Below are 23,117 nucleotides of genomic sequence, written 5' to 3'. Positions count from 1 at the left end.
ACACAACCTTAACTATAGCATCCTGAATGGAAGGCGATAATCTGATCTGTGTGTGAACTGGCTCCCCTTGTCTCAACGGTATTTATCTTACTTTAACTCCTGTTACAAAAGGGTTGAGTCATTTAGAAGAGCCAGCCAAGTAACAAAACTGCAGGGCTTGCTAAAACATCAGATTCAAGGATAAACAGGCGCAACCCTAGAACAGGTTAGGAGAGTCTCTGCAGGAGCACAGGTAGCCAGAGCTCCAAGCCTCTGGACAATGGTATTTTCTTCTGTGCTACAGAGACTGTGACAGCCCAGTGCAGGGTGGGGGGAGAGGGTGCACAGCACAGGGCTCTGCCCTTCGGTTCATGGTAACACATAGTACCCAGCGCCCAAGAAACCTGATCCCGTAGCAACCTCATGTATGGAAAGTGCCCCAATCAGATTTCACTGTGTCAGGAGAAGAACAGTATTTACTCTGCATACAGATTAGTCACAAAACTGGGTCACTTCTTGCCTTTTCAGAGAGAGAGAAAAAAAAACCCAACCAAAAACAAAGCTTCTTTTTCAGATCTTTTTGTGTCTTCCCTCCAACTTTGAAAACTACATGATGCAGTGTGGTCACTCACAGCTGTCTAAGCTGATCAAACAGCACCTGCATGAGTAAGGTCAAAGCACATTACACTCACCAGGCTTACATTTTTTAGAATTCAGCTCATTAGCTACTTACCGGTTCTTTTCTAGTTCGTTGTGCGTAGACCTGGAAAACAAAAAAAAAAAAAATGGATTAGCCACCTTTGACCTCTGAGCACTGAAGTTCAACTGCTGCAAGCTGTACACATCCCCACTGGCACATCATACTGCAAAGCCAACCAACTACATACATTAAAATCTATAACCTTGCTGACAAGACGTTCCTTCCCTCCAGTGCAAATGCTGGTACCCTTACTGCAAAAGAAAATGTTCCCTAGAGACTTAAATGCACACAAAATCTTAAAGAGAGGCAATGATTAGAACAAGGAACCAGAGCCTGTCATTTCCAGACTCCTGGCACTGCCACCAACTCAGTACAGGACTGAAGTTGTTTCTTTGTGCTTTAATTTCTTCATTCACGCTATAAAAATATCAGTATCATCTTCTAATGCAGGAGCTCATAGAGAATTAATTTGTGCATCAAATACATGGAAACCTTCCTTCCAGCAGAACTGGCCCTGTAGGGACAGCCCCTGGAGCCCTTCAGCCATCACATGCCAGATTTAGCCAATTTAGCAGAAGCAGACATGGCCAGCATTTGGGCACAAAATGGGACAGCCAGTAGTGCCCTGTTTGCAAACATCTCTGGCACTGCACAGCACATTTAGGATGCCTGGAAAGCCCTTGGGGATGGGAACAGCACTGCCACAACACCAGCATGCAGTGAAGTGACCCATAAAGTGACACTGTGATGCTCCACAAAGGAGGGGGCTTTGTCTTTATACCTGCCCACCACGCCAAGCACACTGCCAGTATTCCTTTATTTGGAGCTTTGCAGCTTGGAAATGAAACCAGCTAGAAACAAAAGGGAAACAGGCAAGTTCATTCTCCTTGCCTCTGTGATGATAGAATGAGTGGCAAAAAAGTTTAAATCCATTCAGGATTTCTAATCTAACCCAGGTAAGGTTGTTGAGGATTATTTAAAAGGATAGCCATTTGTCCAACATTTCTCTTCAACAGAAGGTCACCTTAAAATAAGAGTAAAAAGAACCCAAGAGCTTAATAAAAAGGATCTATTTTCTTTAATTTGGCATCACATTTCTTCCGGAGCTCTGAGAAGATTATCCTCTATCCTCCATCTGGAGAATCCCACAGAGAATTCTACAATTAGGGAACTGAATGGAGGATGTGCTCCAAGGGAAACCCTGTCATAATTAAATGCTTCTCCAAAAAAAGGAAGGAGGAGTGCCTAACAGGTGTTAGAACTGCATTGAAAATGATTACTAAACTGTGGATGTCTGCAAAAAACAAGGTAAATGAGCCTTAGCTGACCATGGCTGAGAGCAGAGGAAAAAAAAATGTTAGCATACACCTGTGCAAGCCACCCTGCTCAGCAGGACATGGGATACCCTAAAGGCAAGGCACACTATAGTCAAACTCTTCATCTTGAGAAAACTCCTGAATTCCCTCCCTACAGCAGTGGATGCCTTCATTCTGGTTCCCAGGAATCAGAAACATGAACATAATATTTGGTCCAGAAAGTCTCCCAAATCAACCCCCTCTACCCTCCACCCCAACCTCTCTGAGTCTAAACCAGCAAAATCCTTTGTCTGGGCAACTTGGACCCACCAAATGAACCCATCAGGACTGAGCTGAGGCCCTTTAGAACCACTGCCCATACATAGTTTGAAACATGCTTATTGTTCTTCTTTACTGTGTGCTCCTGCAGGAGACTGTGCACTCTTCTTGGCTATGACATTAGCAGTTATAAGGCCAAAGATATGCAATGGCTTGAATTCCTGTATTATATCGAGCCAATTACCAAGGCCAGCACTGAAAGAACAAAGTTTGGCCCACTGCTGTGAACAAAATTAAAACAGCAGGTTCTCCTTACTCCTCTCACACAGGAGACTCTTTATTACCTATCTGCCTTCTGATGAACAAGACAACTGAGAGAGGTCACAGGCTTTTCACCAAGTCAGGAAATATTCACTGTGACTTTTAACCACGGCTGTGGCAAGGAAAAAACCCCCCCCCCCCCCCCCCCACCTTCCACTGAAGCTGAATACAAATGAAAGAATCTCAGTAGTATTGAATCAATCCTACAGGGAGGCTTCTTCTCTTACCTGCCTATGTTTTGCTTGGTCTCACTAGGACCATCTGGAAAAGTTTTAATTTTTTATTTCACCCAAATTCAAGAAAAAAGTCCAGCACTGCTCCCCACAATCACCATTCACTAATTTAAATTTTCTGTGACAGTTTCCTTTTGCTTGGACAACACAGAAAGGGAAACAATCCTCTCTCTTCTGTTCATTACTCATTTCATTTTCTATAGCTCCTAATCTAAAGATTAGTTTTTACCCCTCATCTTTGGGCTGCACGTGTTACTAAGATTTATTTGGAGTTAAACAAGGACAGTGCTGTCAGTGAAGTGGAAAAAAGTGGAGGAGCCTCTACTGATACAAGTCAGAAAAATAAGTGTCTTAAATAGGTACAGAAACAAATGTAACTGGATCTCTTGAACTGAGCTGGTGTTATCTCTCAACTGAGAACTTAGAGACTATCAGCAGACTGAAATCAAGGCCTCACCCTGGTGCACTATCACCAGCTTTTTGATGGGTACAGGATGAACACCACAGCTGAAAACTATTGCCAAAACTCAGGGAACACTCTGGCTGTAGGGCAGCAAGTGACCAGCGTGCTCAGTGTGCCACTGTGACAGTCAGCCACTGCCTGTGCCACCCAGGGAACGAGGACACAAACCAGGGGAATTCACATCCCTGCCGGCAGGTGGGCAGGGCAGGCAGAACCTGCAAAGCTGAAACCAGAGCCGGGGGGTATGGACACATTCAGAGGGGAAAACAAAAGACCAAGCACATGTACTGGCACTGCTCAAAACGGCAGCTGCAATTTAAAAGTAGCTCCAGCACAAACTGTCTGCAGGGTCCTCATTTGAAAGTCAGGTTTCTATAGCAGTCATTCTTTAGCAGTCAATTTAAAACATCCAAACTGATAACTACTCCTAAAAACTGAAGAAATGTTATTAAGGAGGAGGATCCTTGCTCACTACATTTTGAAAACAGCTTGGGAAAAGATCAAGAATGAGTTTCAGAAGCTTAAGATAAAGGGGCCAAGCAAACAACAACAAAAATAGCAGAGCAGTCTCTGTCTATGCAACAAAAAGTTGAAAGAGGACAAAGTCAAGTTATCCCAATTTACCCCAGATACCTGAAACTGCATACAGAATGGGAAGAAAGAGGAAAGCAGAAATTGTCAGTCATTCTAATTTAAGGTCAAATGCAACAACCTTTTTGTGCCAGTTACAGTGATATTGCCTGCAACCTTGCTATCCAACACAGCAACAAGGTGTTGTTGAAACATTAAGCTCCACTGAAGTCCCCCAGTACATGAGAACCTGCAAGTAATTTGCACTTTACCCCATTTTTCTTTATTTAAATAAAATTTCTTCTACCATGACAGAGGCAGCCCAACTTTGCCCAAGCACAGGTAAGGCAACACAACTAACTGCAGCAGAAAGGAACAAGCTCTAAAGAGCATTGAATTCATTTGTCATTGGGGTTTTTACTGTAATTAAAATCACAAAGCTGCCACATGACATTAAACACAGCTGACCTTTCTGGTTTACACATTTATTATTGATAAATGGGCAAATACATGCATTTGCAGAACATCTGCATTTTGGTTTGGGTTCTCAGTGAGGTAACTATTTTCTGCTAAGGAGAACACAGTCCTTGAGAGCCCTTGTCCTGTGCAATACACAGATGGCATTTAGACCCCACGATCTGTCATCTCTCCTGAACCTGGGCATCTTCCTGCCTGAATCTGGCATCAGCTCCTGGCTCCAGAGGAGTCCAGGACTCCAAGAGCTCCATCTGCACCACAACAGATAGACTGTTGTTTCAGAGGGTGCTGCTGGCTACAAGTAAGGGGCTCCTCCCATACATCCTTAATGCCCACACAGACCCAGTGCTTCTCCAAATTCACTCACCACACTCAGCTTCATCAAGAGTTTAATAATGAAAGAAATATTCCACAGCTGGTGAAAACTAGGGTAGAGTTACCTGAATCATGTTTAGCAAAACAAGAACATTCATGTGCACACCAGGCCAGCTGCTTTCTGTCTTACTTCACTCAGGTTCAGCTATGTCTTCTGCTTATGCATCATCACACCAGATACAATCTCATTCTTCCTCATTTTACAGACCCTTCCCATCTTCTGGCTCACCTGACATCCATTCACTGGGTCACTAAATTCCCCTGCAGGAAATGCCTTCTTCCATTCTTCAGGCCAAGAATAACCAATCCTTCTGAAACCAGTGAACTACATTACTGCTCTCTATGCAAGTTCTTCCTCAAAAATGACAAAATAAAATCATGGAAAATAAGGGTGGTCAACAGCTTTTTTACATTTTAAACCCACCTGTGTCCACAAAAAAAAACTTACTGGCTGAAGTGTTTTGCCAGTGCTTTGCCAGGGTTCCAAGTGGATCAACACCACAGGAGCCTATGAAGCCAGGGCAGAAGCCAGCCTGGGAAACCCACAAAGAACCTTCAGCAGCAGCAGCACGTGAGGCTTCCAGCCCAATGGCAACACAAATGAAGGCTGCACAAGAGTTAACTCTTCCTGCCCAGACAGAGATGCTCAAGGGCCCTTTCTAAGGGAGCTGTGAACCCTCCTCACCTATGAGAGGCCCAGAAGTTTGGTCCTCAGAGAGCTTCAGGGGAGCCATGGGAACACAGCAACTTAAGGTACTCAACACTGCCATGAGCTCCTACAGTGTTTGCTCCTACAGGAGCAAAATGCAGCTGAACAGAAGATGGCACAGCCAGGGCAGGAGTCCTTCTGCTGCCATCCTTATGCCCTCTGCAAGCAGCAGCCTCAAGTCTAACAAGAACGTCACCTCAGTCTTGCATATCAGCAAATCTAACAAAATGTTTCCTTACAAGCAGTCCCAGAGACAAAAATTATCTTAAACCATTTCTACCTCATGATCCCCCTACACTGTCTGGCCTTGAGGTCCAGAGTAAATTCTTCTCCATGAGGAGCTGAGGTGAGGGGATGGAACAGACTGTTTCACCTTCTCACTGACGTCAGGGGAGATGCACCAGATTAAGCTGGCCCCACACTCTGGCTAGCTTTTCTGTGGCTCTTAGATGGACACAGTATCAGATTCCTCCTAAGGCTCTGATCAAAGCTGTTTTCCCAGGATCAAGCCAGACCTTTCCAAAGTTCACATTCTCCGTCTCCAACAGAGAAGGGAACGCAGCCGTACTGGCATCTGTTCATGTTTGTTCATCTTTGGAAAAGGAGAAATGGCCCCACAGTCTGCTTTCAGCTCAAAGAGCAGAAGAGAACTCTTCCACGTGGTTCACAGCTATAAAAAACCACCAACCCCTGGGTTTCTACACAGTATTGGGAAAGTGTCCTGCAAGACCCAGTCAAAACAACTTTTAAAAGTATACTGCATGCTTCCCTTCAAGAAGTATATTCAAAGTCACCTACAGTATTTATACAGCCTCTCTCAATTTGGTACCTGCTCCCCATAACCATTATTTCTGTTTGCAACATTTCTAAATTAAGTCTTCTGTAATACTTTTTATGCAGGGGGACAACACCAACACACAGAAATTAGAAATAATTTTCCCAAGGTCATACAAGAAACCTGTGGCAGAGCAGGGTACTTAATTTGGGTTCCCTGAACCCCAGGATAAGGTGGCTGTTCTCAGGCATCCCAGAGACAGCTAGCATGAACACTCATGCCATCTGACTCTTGGGTCAAATACCCCCAAAAAATCACATAACCACTGTGAAGTGTAAGTGGGAAACTGAGAAAAAAGCCCACAATCAACAACAACCCAAACTAAACCAGCCTTGATGTCTTGCCCACTGTCTGCCTGAGCTAACCTGACTCTCAAACACCACTGTACAAAGTGCCAGAGAACTATCTAAAATGGGAGCCAATAACAAAGCACTGTTAATTTACTGATAAAACTCAACCAAAAGATGTATCAGACATAACCCTCATCTGAGGAAGCAACACTGTTCTGACAGTGCATGTTCTGCTTTTTCAGCACACAGGAGAAAAGAGCAGGAAGACAGCTCCTCCTTGCTGAGCACCATGAGTTTATCCCAGCTCCAGAGCTGAGCTCCCCCAAACCAGACTAACATCCTAATAAGCAGCACAAGGTGGCACTCTGCAGGGAAAGGTTTTCCAGGCCAGGCAACATAACAGCAGGAATGTTGTTTGCATTCAGTGCTGCAGTCTGGGGCCAGCAAAGAAGTCCCCAGCTGGCTTCCCTCCCCACTGTGCAGGCTGGGAGCAAGTGTGCTGGTGTGGGCTTTTTCCTGCACCACCTGAGACCCTACATGCTCCTCCTAGCCCCAAATGCTAGAGAAAACTGTCCTCATGCAGGGCCCTGTAAGGCCAAGAGGAACTGGGTTTGCTGAACAAGCAGCTATTCAATATTTTGTTTTCTCTTCATTGTTCAACGTGTGTGGCCTCAAGCCAAGCCCTGCTCTGAATACAGAACTGGAGCTTTCCTTACAGGCTTTTTGACAGGCTCACTGAGAGCAGTGGCTGGGCAGCTCACAAGCACATTTATCCTCATGCATCCTCACTTTCCAAACTGAAAGCTAAGACACAGAAAAATCAGAATGGCATCTTTATGTCCCTCTGAGCACTTCCATGAAGACCCCCAAGGACTTTGTTTTCTAGGCCACTTTGCATGATCTAAGCACAAGCCCTGCTGGTGGCCCCCCTGGCTGTGCACCACCAGCACTTCCACAGTCCAGATCCCAGGTTCATATCTTGGAAAAGATCAGTGTGAGGAACAGACAGGCTGGGGTCTCCCATAACAAGCTGGCCTGAAAGGGGCTTGTTGACATCAGCCAAGAGTGAAGCAAGTTCTCCAAAGTGTATTCATTGCTCCATTTGTCTGCCTTCTAACTCCTGCCACAAGTGAGCAAAAGTCCTACAGAAACCACTTCCTTCTCTTCCCAGCCCACAGTTAACCACGTCAAAGGGGGCTGGTACACATAGATCTGACACAAAGGCTGATGTATGTTCACTTGGTGAAGTACCTCAGCCATTTCAGTAGAGAAACCCCAGTCCATCCTCCTTGGACATGCAGCAGACATCTTCCCTAACAATTTAGAACTCAGACAATTCAGGCAGATTCTCACATGTCAGGAAGAAGAATATTTTTGCCTTCACCAATGCAAGACTCTTGTCTGTGATTCATGATGCACGGGAGTTTGAGCTTCTTGTAAACAGTTTCTTGCCTTTTTTAATATATTGACAAAACTGTATATTTCATGGTCTGCTGAAGAAAAATGTCACCATGCACTTCCAAGCTCTCCCATGCACAAGGAAGAGCATGACAAAGAATGAGGACAGGAAAATACAAACACTTTTCTATGTTGTCCCTGTCCTGCTGACTTCCAGCAGGATATGTGAGTCTCACTACATGGTCAGGGACTTGGCCACTTCCAAGGCCACATCAGAACCAGCATCCCAGCTGCTGGTACCTGCATTGCAGTGGCTCATAGAAAAAGAATAAAGACACAGGAGGCAATTTTCAAATCTACCTAGAAAACTCAGGAGCTTAAGTCTCATCTTCTTTAAAACAGTTACAAGCTCCAAAACATCTATAGCTTCTAGAAACAGGATTAGAAAAGTGTGTGCATTACCCCAATGTACAGATGGTGGGAACCACACAATGTGCAGATGGCAGGAGCCATGTAGGTCATCTGACGTGCCCAGACCGTGCAGCCTTTCTGCAGCACGCTCAGGAAATGATCCAAGGCCCAGCATGCCAGGCCCTGCCCTGTAACGTGCTCTTCCCACACATAACATTACCCTTTTGAGGAAGATGGTCACTTCCAGAAATAGCCCAGGCTGTGCCCTCTGCAGTGCAGCAGTCTGTTTGGGGAACATGTACTTCTCTGCAAACACACATCTTCTGCCCTCAAGAAACTGCCTTCAGATGCACTGGGGAAAGTGAGGCTTTTTGAGTAAACACCACCTGACTGAACTGCACTTTGTTTGAAAAGAAACTGATGGCATTTATATGGCTGTGGGCCAGGCCAGACTTCCTTCACTTCTATTTAGGCTTGTTAGTTATGTCTCATGTTACAACCATACTGCTGCAATACTGTGCCTGGAGATGAAGGCAAGGGGAAACATACTTTAAATGAGGAAAATACATTGACAATACTGTTAGCTGCATGCTGTACTAGGGAAACTGAGGCACAGAGGCTCCACAGGCTGTAAGAAAATCAGGAAGAGAACTCAGATGTCCTTATGTCTGGGACTGTATTCTGTCAACAGGGACACACTCATCCAGCATTTGGGAGATCCATGGAAAAGAAAGGCTGAGAAAAATGGAAGAGCTTCGATTTCTTCTGTTCTTACAGTTCTGACTCACAAGCAGCAGCAACCATGAAGGCTGCAAGGTGGCTACCTCCCACAGCTCCCAGATGGCCAGGCTGCTTGTAAAGCAGTTCATGAACTGCTGCACTTTGTAGCCTCACTGTTAAAGGCAAATCAGAAGCTGTGCCATGTTATCTTACCATGCCTATATGCTGCTTTAGGGCTGCCCAGGCACCTGGGCAATGACCCCTGGCACAGCAGCCCCAACAGCAATGCCAATGTCATCTGTCCTTCCTCACAACTTCTCCCTTCTTGATGGTGTAACAGATGGTGGGAGATAAATGAGAAGCTTTCAGAAAATAATCGACTATTTTATGGAGAGGAGCTTTAATCAAAACTGAGGCAAAAGAATTGCTCTCAGTCCACATGCCTGCTTGTCACAGAGCAAGCAGCAAAGCATAAACAAGTAATTAAGATAATATTGGGAATCATCTAAGGCTACTTCAAACTGGATTCATAAAGCAACAGAACTGAAGTGAAATCACTTTCATATCAGAGAATGAAAGGACTGAAAGTACAGTAGGGAACACAGAAAAGAGAGATGGGAATATATCCAGCAAGATGGAAAAAGCAGGCCTGTTCTCTCTGAGCTGATCAACAAGGCAGTGTCTCATAGAGAAGAGATCCAGGCAAAGGCCAGCCAAGTGCACAGCCCCAGAGACCCACAGCCTCTGATCAAGAGAGCCCAAAATAAGTCAACAAAAACAAATCCTATCTTTGTTGGTTCAAAGAAGGTAGGGAGTAAGAGCCAACACTCTCAGGAGGAGAACAAATAGCAGCCAGTCTTTGAATTTGGGCAGAAGTTTGTCAGGAGGGATCAGGAGATGATGAACAGCAGGAACTCCAACAAGCAAGACAATTAACTCAGCAGCAGGACATTGACCAGTCTGTTTGGGTCAGAAATAGAAATGGATTTGAAAGCTCCATCAGGAGCAGGAAAGGAAAAAGTCAGTCTTACCTACAAACAGGAGAACAGATGGAAACAACACTACAGGTGACAACCAATCCACTGCCGAGCACAGCACCAGGTCAGGTTAAACAAAAGCATGAAGGATAAATCCCTGCATGTGTTGTGGATGAAACATTACACAGAGAAGATATAAAAAGGGTACAAATGTGCTGAGGTGGGAAGAAAACCAAAACAACTGACAAAGAAGGAATATGACTTAAACCAGAGAATTGTCTGTACAGTGAATATAATGGAAAAACAAGAGAATTGTGGGAACAGTTGACCAGGTTTTGCCCAAATATCCTCCCCACCATCCCAGGACACAAAATTTCTCTAGGGGCTGGGTCTAACAAGCTTCACAATTCAAAAGACCCTGAGAACATAAGAAAACGTGAAGTTTCCTGCCATCACAGCAGCACTGTGATCAGTGATGCAGATCAGGCCAGGGCAGCTGCAGCACAGCTCTAACTGGGCAGTGCTGCAACACCATCAGCACGAGCCCTGACTGACTCCCTGCTGTAAAACAACACTCCTGCAGAGGATTCCCCCAAACCTGGCAGGACAAAGGGATCAGGAGCCTTCAGCCACACACAGTGACACCTCACAGCAGACAGATGCTGCAGCAGAGAATTACAGCTTGGTTGCAGATAACATCAACAACTGGGCCTACTTCTAGTTTACACAAAGGCCTCTTTGCACAACTTGGATAGTCTAAAGAGAACACAAATTACATTTTACAACTACTGAAAGTACCAAGTATAAACTGAGCCTAGAATTGTGGGCTTCTGCATAGACTCCTTGCCACCCAGATATCCCCATACATGGCTTCAGTGCTAATACACAAAGGAAAACAGGAACTGCAGCTCTGCAGGATCTTCTTCCTTGGAGGCTTATAAAGTAAACAGGGTGACAAAGAGGAACACAGTGGGTTCCCCCATGGAAATTGCTACATCAGCTCTTGCACTTCTGGAGGCCTCACTCCTCACCAGGCAGTGGGGTTTATGCTTCTCATGCCATTTGCTGGGTTCACCCCACTTTCTGTGTTTTCCCTGGTGACCTGCCAGCTGCACTGCAAAGCCAAGCACCACTGAGAAGACCCTGCATACAGAACCTCACCTGCATGGGGCACTGCTTTGTTTTCCAAATCATGTCAGGATCTCACACCATGACAGGTTCAGAAACTCCAGCATCACTGGGAGTTGCTGATCTACATTTGCAGATTGCACTGGGGCAGATGGGCAGAGGGGATGTGCTGAGGCTGAACAGAGTTCAGTGCAGTCCTGTCAGCCTTCTCTGAGCACCTGTGTGCAGGTACAAACCTATAAAGACACTGGGATTTGAATATGGGGTGAATATTTGCCTCTTGTGCATGGACCACTAATCCAGCTTCCCAGCCCAACATTTATACTGTCATTATCCTTTCTCAAAAAGAAGTCCTGCACATATCTCACTACACTCAATACTGCTGGCCAGTCTCCCTCAATATTTCTAAGAGAAAAGCAATCCTTAACAGCTTCATTCAACTTCCCTTTAATGGAAAATTAACCAGCACATTCAGGTATATCCTCTACTGGGAGGCAAGATCCTGACTTCAAGTATGTCCAGACAAAATTTCAAGAACAAGATGAAGCTTCCAGATACTAATCACACTGCTTGTGCATGATCAAAATGAAGCATAACTCAAAACATGGCACAGCAGATCTCACACATTCTCTGTTTTACATGTGTGGATTTGTACTCTATAAAGCAAAGCCAGGTCCTGAGCCATGAACAGAGCTTCACTACAAGGCACTACAAGGTTTGAGGCAGAAAGCATCCCCCCCCATATTACACAAGGGCCAGATTCTAACCCACCTACACACAGCGAGTCAAAACTCAACTCCCACTAGCTGCGGAGTGAGGCGTGATCCAGTGCAAGAGGACTAAAAAAAAAAACCCAAAAAACTCACAAGCAAATAAACAAAGTATCATCCAGAAACAAGTAGCAACTATAGAGCCTAGGAAGCAGGAAAGCTGTGGACAGAAAGTCTCAGACACCAGGTCTCTGGGACATGAAGATAGGGGTGGGGGCTTTGTGCACAAAAATAGATCAACAAGAGCTGACACAGCAATTTGCTCTTTCAGGAATTCCTTACACAAGACAGGCAAACCACTCAGCCACCTGCACACCCTGTCTCCCAATAAAATCATAATTACAGCACTGTCCTAACTCCAGAGGCTCCAGGAAGGACTGAAAATTGCCAGGTACTCAGTCAGCAGCACGATGTGGGGGGAGGAGGGTGGAAACCTCCTTTGACAGAAAAGATAAAACATATTGAAACTGTGCAATGTTCACCAACCCCACTACTCCTCCCCTGCACAGTGAGGTGCAGCTGCACAGCACTGCTGCTGTGGTAAATCAGCTTGCTTGTGCACCAGACACCCAAGGCTGACTTGCAGATTCACCTGCAGCCACACCCTTTGAGCTTCTGCACCCATGTTTGTGAACCTGTGCCACATTAAGCCCTCACCTAAGGCACACAGAGTACCTAATGCACAGCTACACACCCACCCCACAGTCCTTGCTCTGGGACACTGTGAGCAAAGCAAGCTCAAAGCCAAGCATACCTGAGGGTTTCAGCAGTACAGTCCCCATGTGGACCCCCAGGAGAAAACTTCAAAGGATATGAGAGGTGAAGGCCTACAGAGAAGTTCAGCACAAAACCAAGTGATGGGATTTAGAAGTGGAAAAAAAGTTTTATATGGGTAGATGAGAGTGCAACAACAGAGAAAATGAGGAGCTGCACCAGCAGAACAGCCAGAAGGGCAAAGAAACCCAGACACCCAGATTTCCAAGATAACATGCCCAAAATGCCTCACCATACTCATCACAGCTGCTGACTCCAAGCTCTGCAAGCAACCTGCTACCAGACTGTAGGTGTTTGAAAGGCCCTTGGGAGGCAGTGCCAGACACAAGGGAGGATAATGGGAAGAGAGGAAAATGAAAAGAAAAAGAAACTGGACAGAGATCAAACCCTCCCCCATGGAACTGAGCAACAGATTATTTGAGAGCCCTTAACAACATGGGCCTCCTGGGAGAGCTGAGGGCTCCCAGTGCTGCTGGGAGGATGCTTGGTATTTCCCCAGGATTAGACAAAAAACAACAGGCTTTCTACATGCCTGAGAGCCTAAATAACAACAAAACACAAATGACAATCTAATATTGTAACGCAATTTCAGATTTCCTTATAAATCTTAACTTCATTAAATTGACGGCATGATTGGGGAAAAATAATTTAGCAACCCTACTGTTTATTTTATTTCCTGCTGACACAATGATTTAATTGATTAAAAAGTCTTCTCCATTATTTTCCAAAATGTAGAAATATCAAGCCAGGCTAATCCTAAGTAAATATAATGAACCTTTCAAATAATTGAGTCTATTAGAACTGCACATGTAGGGTCCATGGCAGCAGTTTCCAGTGACATTGAGTGCAAGTTAATATACCCACAGAACTTCACCCCCAGCACACACTACTTCACTTCTCTAGCAGTGTTTTAGAAACTCAGGTTCTGCCCCAGAAACCCCTTCTGAAAAAAGTAACGTTAAATAAGTGATACAACATGCTGTAACAAACTGCTGTTCATTTTCCAACCCCTCCCAAAAATCAGAAGATAATTTTGTCAAGAGCAAATTTAAGGAGGCAATATTCAATTCAAATGTAACACATGTTGGCTAACTTCCATTTTTAATTTGCTTGGGTTTTTTGCTTTTATTTATGTGTTAAGTTGGATTTTAAAAAAAAAAAAAGTTTCCCTTGTCTATTATAAACACCAGGTAACAATGACTGTGATTCTCCAATTATTTTCTGCAGGTGGGTAATTTCCCATACCAAAATACCTCCAACTAAAGCAAAACTGTATTTTTAAATAAGTTCATGTTTTAACTCAAACTGACTATATCTTTAAAACATGTGCACAAAACACTGCACATTCATGTAGATAATGATTGCAGAGGGAAGCCCTCTGCAGCAATCTCCATGCTGTTGGTTGCACAACAGAGACAAGCAAAGGAAAAGAGAACCTGAGCCTCAACATCCTTCCTTAAAATTGCATCACAAGAATTAGAAACTGTGAAGCAATTTTTTTCCTCTTATCTGCACACCCCTATTTGGGGTAGAAAAGAATTATTTTGCTGAGATTGCGAGATCACCATAGCTCTGTAAGAATAAGAATTGCTCCACCACTGCCATCCAGAACTGGGCTGTCTGCTCCTCAGAACTTTCTGGGTGTTTGTGCAATGACAGCACAGAGCCTGTTGGGAGGAAATAGCTGTCATGTCTGGGCTGCAAATGCTGAAGGGAAATACTTGGAATTAAAATATTAATCAAACAAGCAGCCAGGCTTCATAAATACCCAGCACCACAAAATCATGGATTATTTGGTTCAATAAAGACCACCAACAATGTACACGTGCCAATTTGTAAAAGAATGTGTAAAAGTGTATAAATAAAAAAAAGGAAAACATTGTCACTTTCCCAAGGTTGCCTGAGAGACATTTTTACAGGAGGCTGTTTTATTACAAGATCTGCATGAGATCTAAATGCATTATTTCTCTACACCAATGAAACATTTTGAGACAAAAGCAATCTAAGAAAATCTCTTGTCCACACATGAAATGTAAGTTTTGTTCCTCATCAAGGACTTGATATTTAATTCAAAGTCCATTCCAACTCCACCAGACAGAACTTACTGAATTGCCCCTTTGATTTTAATAGGAAGAGATGATACAGAGCCTTCCTTAAACAAGGCTGATGCTATACTCAGCATCACACAAAAGACACTGCAGTGAATTTGGAGGCACCCTAAACTTCACAGTTGTCACTTCCCGGCACTTCAGCCATCTGGAAGGCCTGCCATCTCCTACAGCAAGTGCAAGCTGCTACGACTTGTGCTAAAAGAAACTTCCATTTCCAACTGTGCATGTAAGGTCTGAGCTCCCCAAAAGACCCACGCTGGTCCCTGCCTGGAGCAGACCTGACACTGCTCACTCCCTGAGGCTGGAACAAGCACAGGAGGAAACGCTCTGGGTAACAACGCTCTCACTCTAAAGATTCGATCTGGCTTCAGTATTCTTTGTATAAAGAAGGTTTAAGAAAGACTAGAAAGTACCTCTTCTGCTTCTCTGCTGCCTTTCCCCCCACAGGAACATATTCAGCCTGTCAGCTCCAGGGCCCAGTGGGCTGGTGTCAGCACAGAGCTGCCCCAGGAGAGCTGTGCCTGGAGCTCTCTGCTGGCAGGGCCTGCTGAGCACCCTGGCCCCAGGGACTGGGAGTGCTCTGCATCCCTCTCCAGCCTACAGGCTGCTGGATTCAGTGCTAAGGAGTTCCTGAGGGGGGTGTGCTTCCAGCCCTCCTCTGGAGAAGGGCAGGTTGCCATGACAAAGGCCTTTGAGACAAAGAGGTGTGGGATGGAAAAATAGTATGTGGGAAACCTAGAGAGAAAAATACCGACCTCAGTTCAGCATTTGCCACCATTTTCCAACACAAAGTCACAGGCCTGGGGGCTTTGGTTCACAGTAAACAGCAAAGAGCTACAAATGCCCTCAAATTAGGAGAGGCTGGATGAAGCAGAGAAGCAAATACAAACATTGAACAGACAAAGAGCTCAAGATATGCTGATCCTGATGAAGAAAACTTCCCCACAGCAAGGTGTCCTAACATTGCTTCAAACAACCTTTATTATCAAATGCTGCCGAAGCAGAATCACTGCAAGCAAAGGCACCTTCCCCTTAGGCCTTTACAGGTCCTTCCCAATGGCCTTAAGAAAGCCTTAATCACCTGAGCCACCTGCCACCATTTTATGGATTGCACAGGCCTTGCTGCAGTAAAAGCAAGCTTGCAAATGCCTTTTCAAAGGCATACTCTATGTTTCTAAAGTTTCTCTATCCCAGAAGGTCTCAACAAGGTCTGAACAAACCTACAGAAGGTAGCAAACAAAAATAAAAAGAACAGGAATGAGAGGGAAGAGGCAAATGCAACCAGAGCATCAGGCAATAGGCTTAATCCTATTGTCTCTTCTAGTTTTAAGAAACCAAAAAACATGCCATTGTATAATAAGAAAAGTGTCAAAAATATAGAGTTCTACAATTACCAAGCTATCAAAAGCTGGGAAATCCCACTGCCCTGAAAGGCAGACTGAAACACAGCTTTGTTTTCCTGAACTGAATTTTTAACATGTTGTACATTACAGTCAGTCATCTCCCTCTCTCCCGTTTGTTGTAGGGGATCCATTTCAAAACATTTCCTTGCTTCAAATCATGCCTGTCATTACAATCCCAAAGCACCCAGGCTGCACATGCACTATCCCTTAAAAGCAGTGATTTCTGGGTTGCAAAGACATCAGCTGTATATAATGGGAATAGCTATTGCCTACCTTCTCCCTAAACCCTATGAACAGATCTCCCTATTCCCCTTCCCTCTGCAGCATCTGAGACTTGGCATAGTGTCAGCTGGCAGTGCCACTTCAGATCCAGCTCCCCTGTGTCCCCCTCTACTTCCAGTGCTGTAGATCCAGAATGGACACGGCACCTGTGTGCCCTAGCTCTGAATCCCTCTAGCTGTTCACATTCTCTTCCCATTTTTCCAAGAGAGGAAATTTCTCCCCACTGCCTCCAGCTTTGTTCTGCAGCTGTGAGCCCCAGGCAGCCGTGCCCACACTGTACCTGGTGGCAATGCTGGCAATGCTGCCACTGCCGCTGTATTTCCGTGCCCGGCTCAGCCTCCGCGTGGGCTTTGGGTCTTGTAGTCCAGGGCTTGGGACTGAGGGGAAGGTTGAGGCATAGCCGTGCTCACACTCTGCAAGAGAATCAACAGGCAAGGCATTAATAACAAAAAACCAACGACCAAAAAAAAAAAAAAAATAGAAAAAGGAGAGAAAAAAATAAAAAAGGAGAAAAATAAAGAAGTCAGCAGGCAGGCCTCACCACTAACCTGCTGGCCTAGCTGGGGAGGCCCTTAATCACAACAGCTCAGGGAAATGACTGAGGATATATATTCATTTCAAAGGGAAGTGGACTGGGGCTGGAGAAAAGGGAGGAAGGGAAGTATAAAGTCTCTGCCAACCCTGGAGGAAGGTCACCACCACTCAAACATTGAAAATATAAAAAAGAAAAAACAAGACAATCCAGAGAGTGCCTCATCTTCCTCCTCCTGCCCAACCTATCTGAACCAGGCAAACCAGATATATTTCACCGTGATACTGACGCGTCTGCTGAGCCAGAGCCACCCATCACCATCCCTCCTGCCCAGTGGAAAACTTTCACACCAAATATCCCCTTTTCCTCCCAGAAACCACATCCACGTCAACCTCCCCCACTCTGCAAAAACATTCCACCTCATCCACCACCTTCAGGAGGGCTCATCAGCCCTATCCTTCATTCAGCTGGGGATTCACCACCGTCCCGCCAGCAAACACCGGCTCTGATCCCTTCTCGGGGTCACTGTCGCCCCTCGGTGGGGATCTGACCCCAGCCCCGTTCCCCTCACGGAGGGCACCCATCCTCCCCCCATTACCTCTCTCCCTTCGCTCCAGATACTCGGCCGCCTCCAGCAGCCGCTGGATGTTGATCATCTGGACCCGCTCCATGGCCGGGGGGCTCCGCAGCCCCGGGCCGCCCTCCGCCCCCACGCTCCCGGCTCCCCCGCTGGACACGGGGGCGGCTGCGGCGGGGAGGCGCTGGGGATCGCCGTCTCTGCCCAGTGCCCGGGCCTCGTCACACCGTGCCGGGGGCGGCTCTCCTGGGAGGGCGAGGGGCGGCAAGGGAACACGCCGGAGGAAATGCCGGAGGAAGGAGCCGCTCCGGGATGCTCCCGCCGGGGAGCGGCGAGCGCTTATTCCTGCCCCAGCCCCGTCCCCAGCGCTGCCCCCGCGGCCAGCCCCGATGCGGCCCCGCGCCGGGCCCTGCCAGGATCCAGCCCCGGCCCCCTCGGCCCGGCAGCCCCGCGGCGGGACCGGCCCCTCCGGCCGCCGCCCCGCCCGCCGCCCCGCAGCACTTTGTTTACCTCTGCCCGGCGCTCACGGGCGGGCGGAGCGGAGCGGAGCGGGGCGGGCTGGGAAATGCAGTTCCCGGGAGCACCGAGGCACGGCCGGAGCGTGTGGAGGCAGCTCCCGGGGCAGTGGCTGCGTGTCCCCGCGCCTGAGGGGATGGCTCCGGGCCCACCCAGACCCTGAGGTGGTGGTCGTGGTGGTCAGGTCACAGAATCACTGAGTGGGTCACGCTGGGAGGGACCACGGTGGGTCAGCTCCCAGCTAAGGAGGGTCACTCCAGAGCACAGTGTGCAGGATTGCATCCAGATGGCTTTGGAATATCTCCAGTGAGAGACACTCTACAGCCTCTCTGGGCAACCTGTGCCAGTCTCAGTTACCTGCACAGCGCCTCATATTCAGGTGGGACTGCTGTGTATCAGCATCTGCCCCTTGCCACTTGTCCCATTGCTGGGCACCACCACAAAGAACCCAGTCCAACCTCTGACACCTCCCTTCCAACAGACAGACATTAATAAAATCCCCTCTCAGACATCTCTTCTTGAGGCTGAGCAGGCCCAGCTCCCTCAGCCTTTTAAGAGAGACGCTCCAGTCCCCAGATCAACTCTGCAGCCCTCCAGTGCACCTGCTCCATGTCTCCCTTGAACTGAGAAGCCCAGGGCCGGACACAGCACCCACCCCAGGTGAGGGCTCCGTGCCCACCCACATGGAACTGGCAGGGCTGTGGCAAGGACAAAGCTGAGAGCCTACAAAAGACAAAGCCACAGCCACAATGTGGAAACTTTCCACATCTCACCTGTGGAGATGGAACTCCTGGAATTCCCACCTGGAGGGACTGATAGATTGTTTTTCATAGGAGGTTAAGGAGCAAGGCCCATTTTTCAATGTGCACAGATTATTTAAGAGCATAGACAAGAGATACCACAGACAGCAAATTCATTATAGTTGAAGTGGTACATTAACAAGGCACAACAGTGATCATCTCAACATTTTAACAAATGCCTTCAGTATGATCACTCTTTCCAGAATTTTAATAATGTATTTACATCCTTATTTTCATGTAGGTACAAACCCTTGGATCACTTCTATCGCCCTGAATTTTACCAAACTCAGCATTAGCTGGAATGGAGCTTAAAAACCTGGTAACATAGAATTGTATTATACCAATCTCTAAAATATTTATCTTACTTGAAAAGGATGCACTCAGAAAACATTCAAGATCAGAATAAGAACATTCATGGTAAATATCTGAATCTCCAACTGATTCTGACTTAGAATCCCCCAAGGACTGTTTTGTAGTTCTGACTGGGATATTTTCTGAACCTTTAGGCCATGACTAGTTACATTTGCAAACATTCCTCCATCACAACAGGAGACAGAAAAGTACCTTGAAAAAAATCCCAAAAAAGCAGAAATTCTCAATCAATGGCTTATGTCTGGTAGCAAAGGCTTTAGGCAGAGCACAAAGTATCAGGAGACTTGTGATGCAGTTGCAAGAGTCGGCAGCACTCAACTAGAGAAGAGCTGAAAAAAGTGGATTCAGGGTAGCTAACTTTTCTCTACACATAATTTGCTGATCCACCATTTCTGAGGTTTCCTCAGAACACTGCAGGCTTGCAGCTGATGGAGGTAAAAATAATACCACTATTCAGTTCTTACACAGACCTTTTCATCTCCAAATCTCTAGGGGTTGATTTGTTTTGTTTCTCTTAAGGTGACATAGCTGAAAAATAAAGGAAGCTGGGACACCTCCAGGGACATGCCTTCCTCATTCTGGGAAAGACAGTCCCAGCCCTTGCTTGGAAAGAAGAACTCAGGGAATGAAACATTCTCTCTCCCCACCTCATATTTCTACACTGGAAACTGCCCATAGAGGAGACTGTTAAAAGCACAGAAGGAAAATTCCAAATTTGGGCAGTCTCAAGGACTACTCATAAGATCCTGGATTAAGGAAAAGGACACAGGTGCACAGACATCTCCACAACAGAGAGGTTAACACAAGAGCATTTCTGGGCTCTAACTGAGCTTCCTTTAACCTACTTCCAAAACCAGAGAGCCATTTGCTTCTCAGGATTAGCAACACTAAACATTAAAAAACCCAAACCCTGCAACTCCAACCCCCCAAACTCACTGCAGAACAGGCCCTTAGCAGACCCACTGCCATTAGCTTTTCTGATGGCACATTGGGAGATATGTGGTGCCACTCTAGGGGTTAAATGGGAAACCCATGGCTGGAAAATGAAGGGGTAGGTTAGGAGCATATCAGAGAGTCAGCCTCATGAAGGTAAAGCTCAATATACAAAACAAGAGAGGAGGAAGGAGGGGAATCCTGATACACATGGTAAATTAAATCAGCTTAGAAATAAGTAACAGCAGGATCAGTTCTGTGTGAAATGATGTAGGACAAGCTCTTGCATTTACACTTCAGCTCAGCTTCCAAGTCTTTGTTTCTGAAGTAAACAATGTAAATTAGAAAAAAAAAATCTGTGTGAAACAAAGACAAATTTGGAAATAAAGTGTGGGACATTTCCCCAAAGAAGGAGCCCTAGAGAAGAGGCAAGTAACTATGGAGTCCCAACAGATCTGTAAAATCTTGCAATTGCCATCCCAAGTGCTCGTGTGGGCAGGTCAGCCTGCAAAATGCCAGAGTGTGACAGAAACAAAAGTGGGTGGAAAGTAAATAGCACGAAGAGGCCCAATGCCACTCAACTGCTGACCAAAAAGCCCCCTAAGTCAAATTTTAAATGTGGTTGAGCAATCCACAGGCAACACTGGGGAGGGGCTAAGGGAAGAGTATTTTAGGGGAGAATGAGATCATTTAATTTAGTGGCTCCGAATGATCTGTAAGTACAGTTTTCTGATTATAAGTGCTTGCTGCTGGCATCCCTTCTGGCAGCTGTGATTCACTTTCATTGTGTGTTCTGCTGCTTCGCCCTTTAGAAAGGGGCTTTTTACATTTTATTAAATGGCACTTCGGCAACCCTCCATTTCCAGCCTTAATAATGGATTTGTTAATCTCCCTGATAGCCTTTCCCTCCTCCTTAGCAATAATTTAAATATCCAAGAAGAAATCTGCAGTGCAGAAATCAATTAATATTTACATCTGAAATGCTGCTGTACTATTTTCATCAAGTATAACAGATGTGATCTGTTTTTTATCAACATCGCCATCACCTACATTAAACTAGCAACTTCCATCAGGGAAATTTTCTAAGAGCTTTCCAAAAGTAATGCTTTAAGCTTCTCAAACCCAAAATTACTTCAGCTATTTTCTTTCCACTCGACAGGAAGGGAAACTGAGGTGTAAGCAGCATAATTACTCACAAGAAGACACACCCTAAGTCAGAGGTGGAACAGGAACACGTCTCACAAATCAAGATGCCCAGCCCTCTGCTTTGAACACAAACCTTAGAAATAGCACAATGCTTTGCAACGTGGAAGTTATTTTCAATAAGGGCAATCCCTTTGGCTAAGCTGCCTTGTTTTTCATTCTGTATTTGGCTTTTGCTAAAATCCTCCTGTTCCCAACCATTTGCATTTTCTAGGAGAAACATTAAAATGGCAACAGCCATAAGTGCTTCCTTTGCCCACCTTCACACAAACCCGCCAAACTCTTAATATTGTTTTCAAATCCTTGAAATCTAACACTTGTGTAATCAAAGCATGAACAGAGATCCCTGGTGGGAACCATTTTCTGGCACTCTCAAAAGATTCAGTGATTCCCCAAATTTCTGGGAACAGCAGATCCATACCACTCCTGTTTCTCTAGTGAGGGGAACAACATCTGAACAACATAATCAGCACACACTGTAACAAACAGGTCTCTGTTCTCGTAGTCACGACTGTAATAGCTCAGAATTGCAGGACTTGCAGCAGCAGACTGGAGCACAACCCAAGTCCCACCTACTCAACTCCTTCCAAGGCTTGCAATACCTTCACCAAGGGACCTGCAAGTGCCACAGGACATGGCCTCGTTTCTCATCCAGGAGGTTCACTCTTTTGCAAGGCACCAGATAATCCATTTCAGCACTCCCACTGGTACCTGGAACCCATCCACCACTGAGGACAGACATTCCTCAGAACCAAACCTCTGGGATACCCAAGAGTTTGAACAGGAATCAAGTGCACGCTTTGATTCAAAGACTAAGCTCTGCCAAACAATAAGATAAAAGCCACAGATCTATTGGCTCTTTGGGTCACTTGTTCCTTCTCTTCAGGAGATGTGCTCTGTTTTCAGCCCAGTGCTGTGCCCAAATTTATACTGAGTCAGTGACTTACTCTATAACTTTGATTAAGTCACTTAACTGATCCAGCTGCAAAATTAAAAGGAATTTCCACAAGAAAAAATATACAGAGTCCTTCAGCTAAATAACAAGAAAGTAGGGTTCTTCAGAATGTGCTTCATTTCTGGCTCTCAGGATGCTCTGCTGACAAGGGATGTGATCAGTTCTCAGCAGTGCTTCCAGCACAGTTCCATGGTTCTACCTCTGCCCTATCATTTCTCCTGCTGTGGCTTCCTTCTGAATTCTATGCTGAGGTCCAAACAGCATGAGTCAAAACACCCCAACCTGGAAGTGGCTAACACATGAATCACTGTGGCCAGGTCATGAACCAGGAGGAATGAAAGGGGTTTACTGTGAGTTGGATGAAAAATATATAAATAAAGGGGTCCCACACTGCTCTATATATCACATCACCATGAGATCCAAGGCCATCTACACTGACCTTGAGCCACTTGGTCAGCTCTCATTGATATAATGGGAGCTCTGCATGCAGACCAAAGGCAGTCTCAGCTTCTTCTGCCCTCAGCTAATTACAGGTTTCTGACATTTCTTTGGTTTGTCAGAAAAAGACCCTAAACAGTACACAAACAATGGAAGGAGCCACATGATGAAGATACTGTTAATTCATCCCCAAGGCTCAGTTGTCTTCTCCCTCAGAGAGAATTATTCAGGAGCAAAGGACAAATCTAAGATCATCCATTTGTTATTTCTGGTCAGAAGATCAATAAACAT

At 45.7% G+C, this 23,117-nt stretch overlaps 1 protein-coding gene across 2 annotated transcripts in view; it reads right to left on the bottom strand.

Moving 5' to 3' along the window:
- The window catches only part of MXI1 (MAX interactor 1, dimerization protein), a 54,639-nt gene that overhangs the window by 27,080 nt on the left and 4,442 nt on the right, over positions 1-23,117 (bottom strand). The window contains exons 1-3 of one of the 2 annotated variants that reach the window (XM_058028678.1): positions 17,631-17,981; positions 16,781-16,913; positions 713-742 (exon numbers count right to left, since the gene is read on the bottom strand). In XM_058028678.1, coding sequence (XP_057884661.1) covers positions 713-742; positions 16,781-16,913; positions 17,631-17,703 — 236 coding nt within the window. In that variant the 5' untranslated portion in view covers positions 17,704-17,981. Of the gene's footprint in view, positions 1-712; positions 743-16,780; positions 16,914-17,630; positions 17,982-23,117 lie in introns of those variants that run through there. The other variant, XM_058028677.1, reaches the window with a different exon arrangement.

This window comes from Melospiza georgiana, chromosome 8 (assembly GCF_028018845.1).
Source record: "Melospiza georgiana isolate bMelGeo1 chromosome 8, bMelGeo1.pri, whole genome shotgun sequence".
Lineage (NCBI taxonomy): Eukaryota > Metazoa > Chordata > Aves > Passeriformes > Passerellidae > Melospiza > Melospiza georgiana.
Note: the sequence above shows the minus strand (reverse complement) of the source record. Positions and strands in the feature narration are given on the sequence as shown.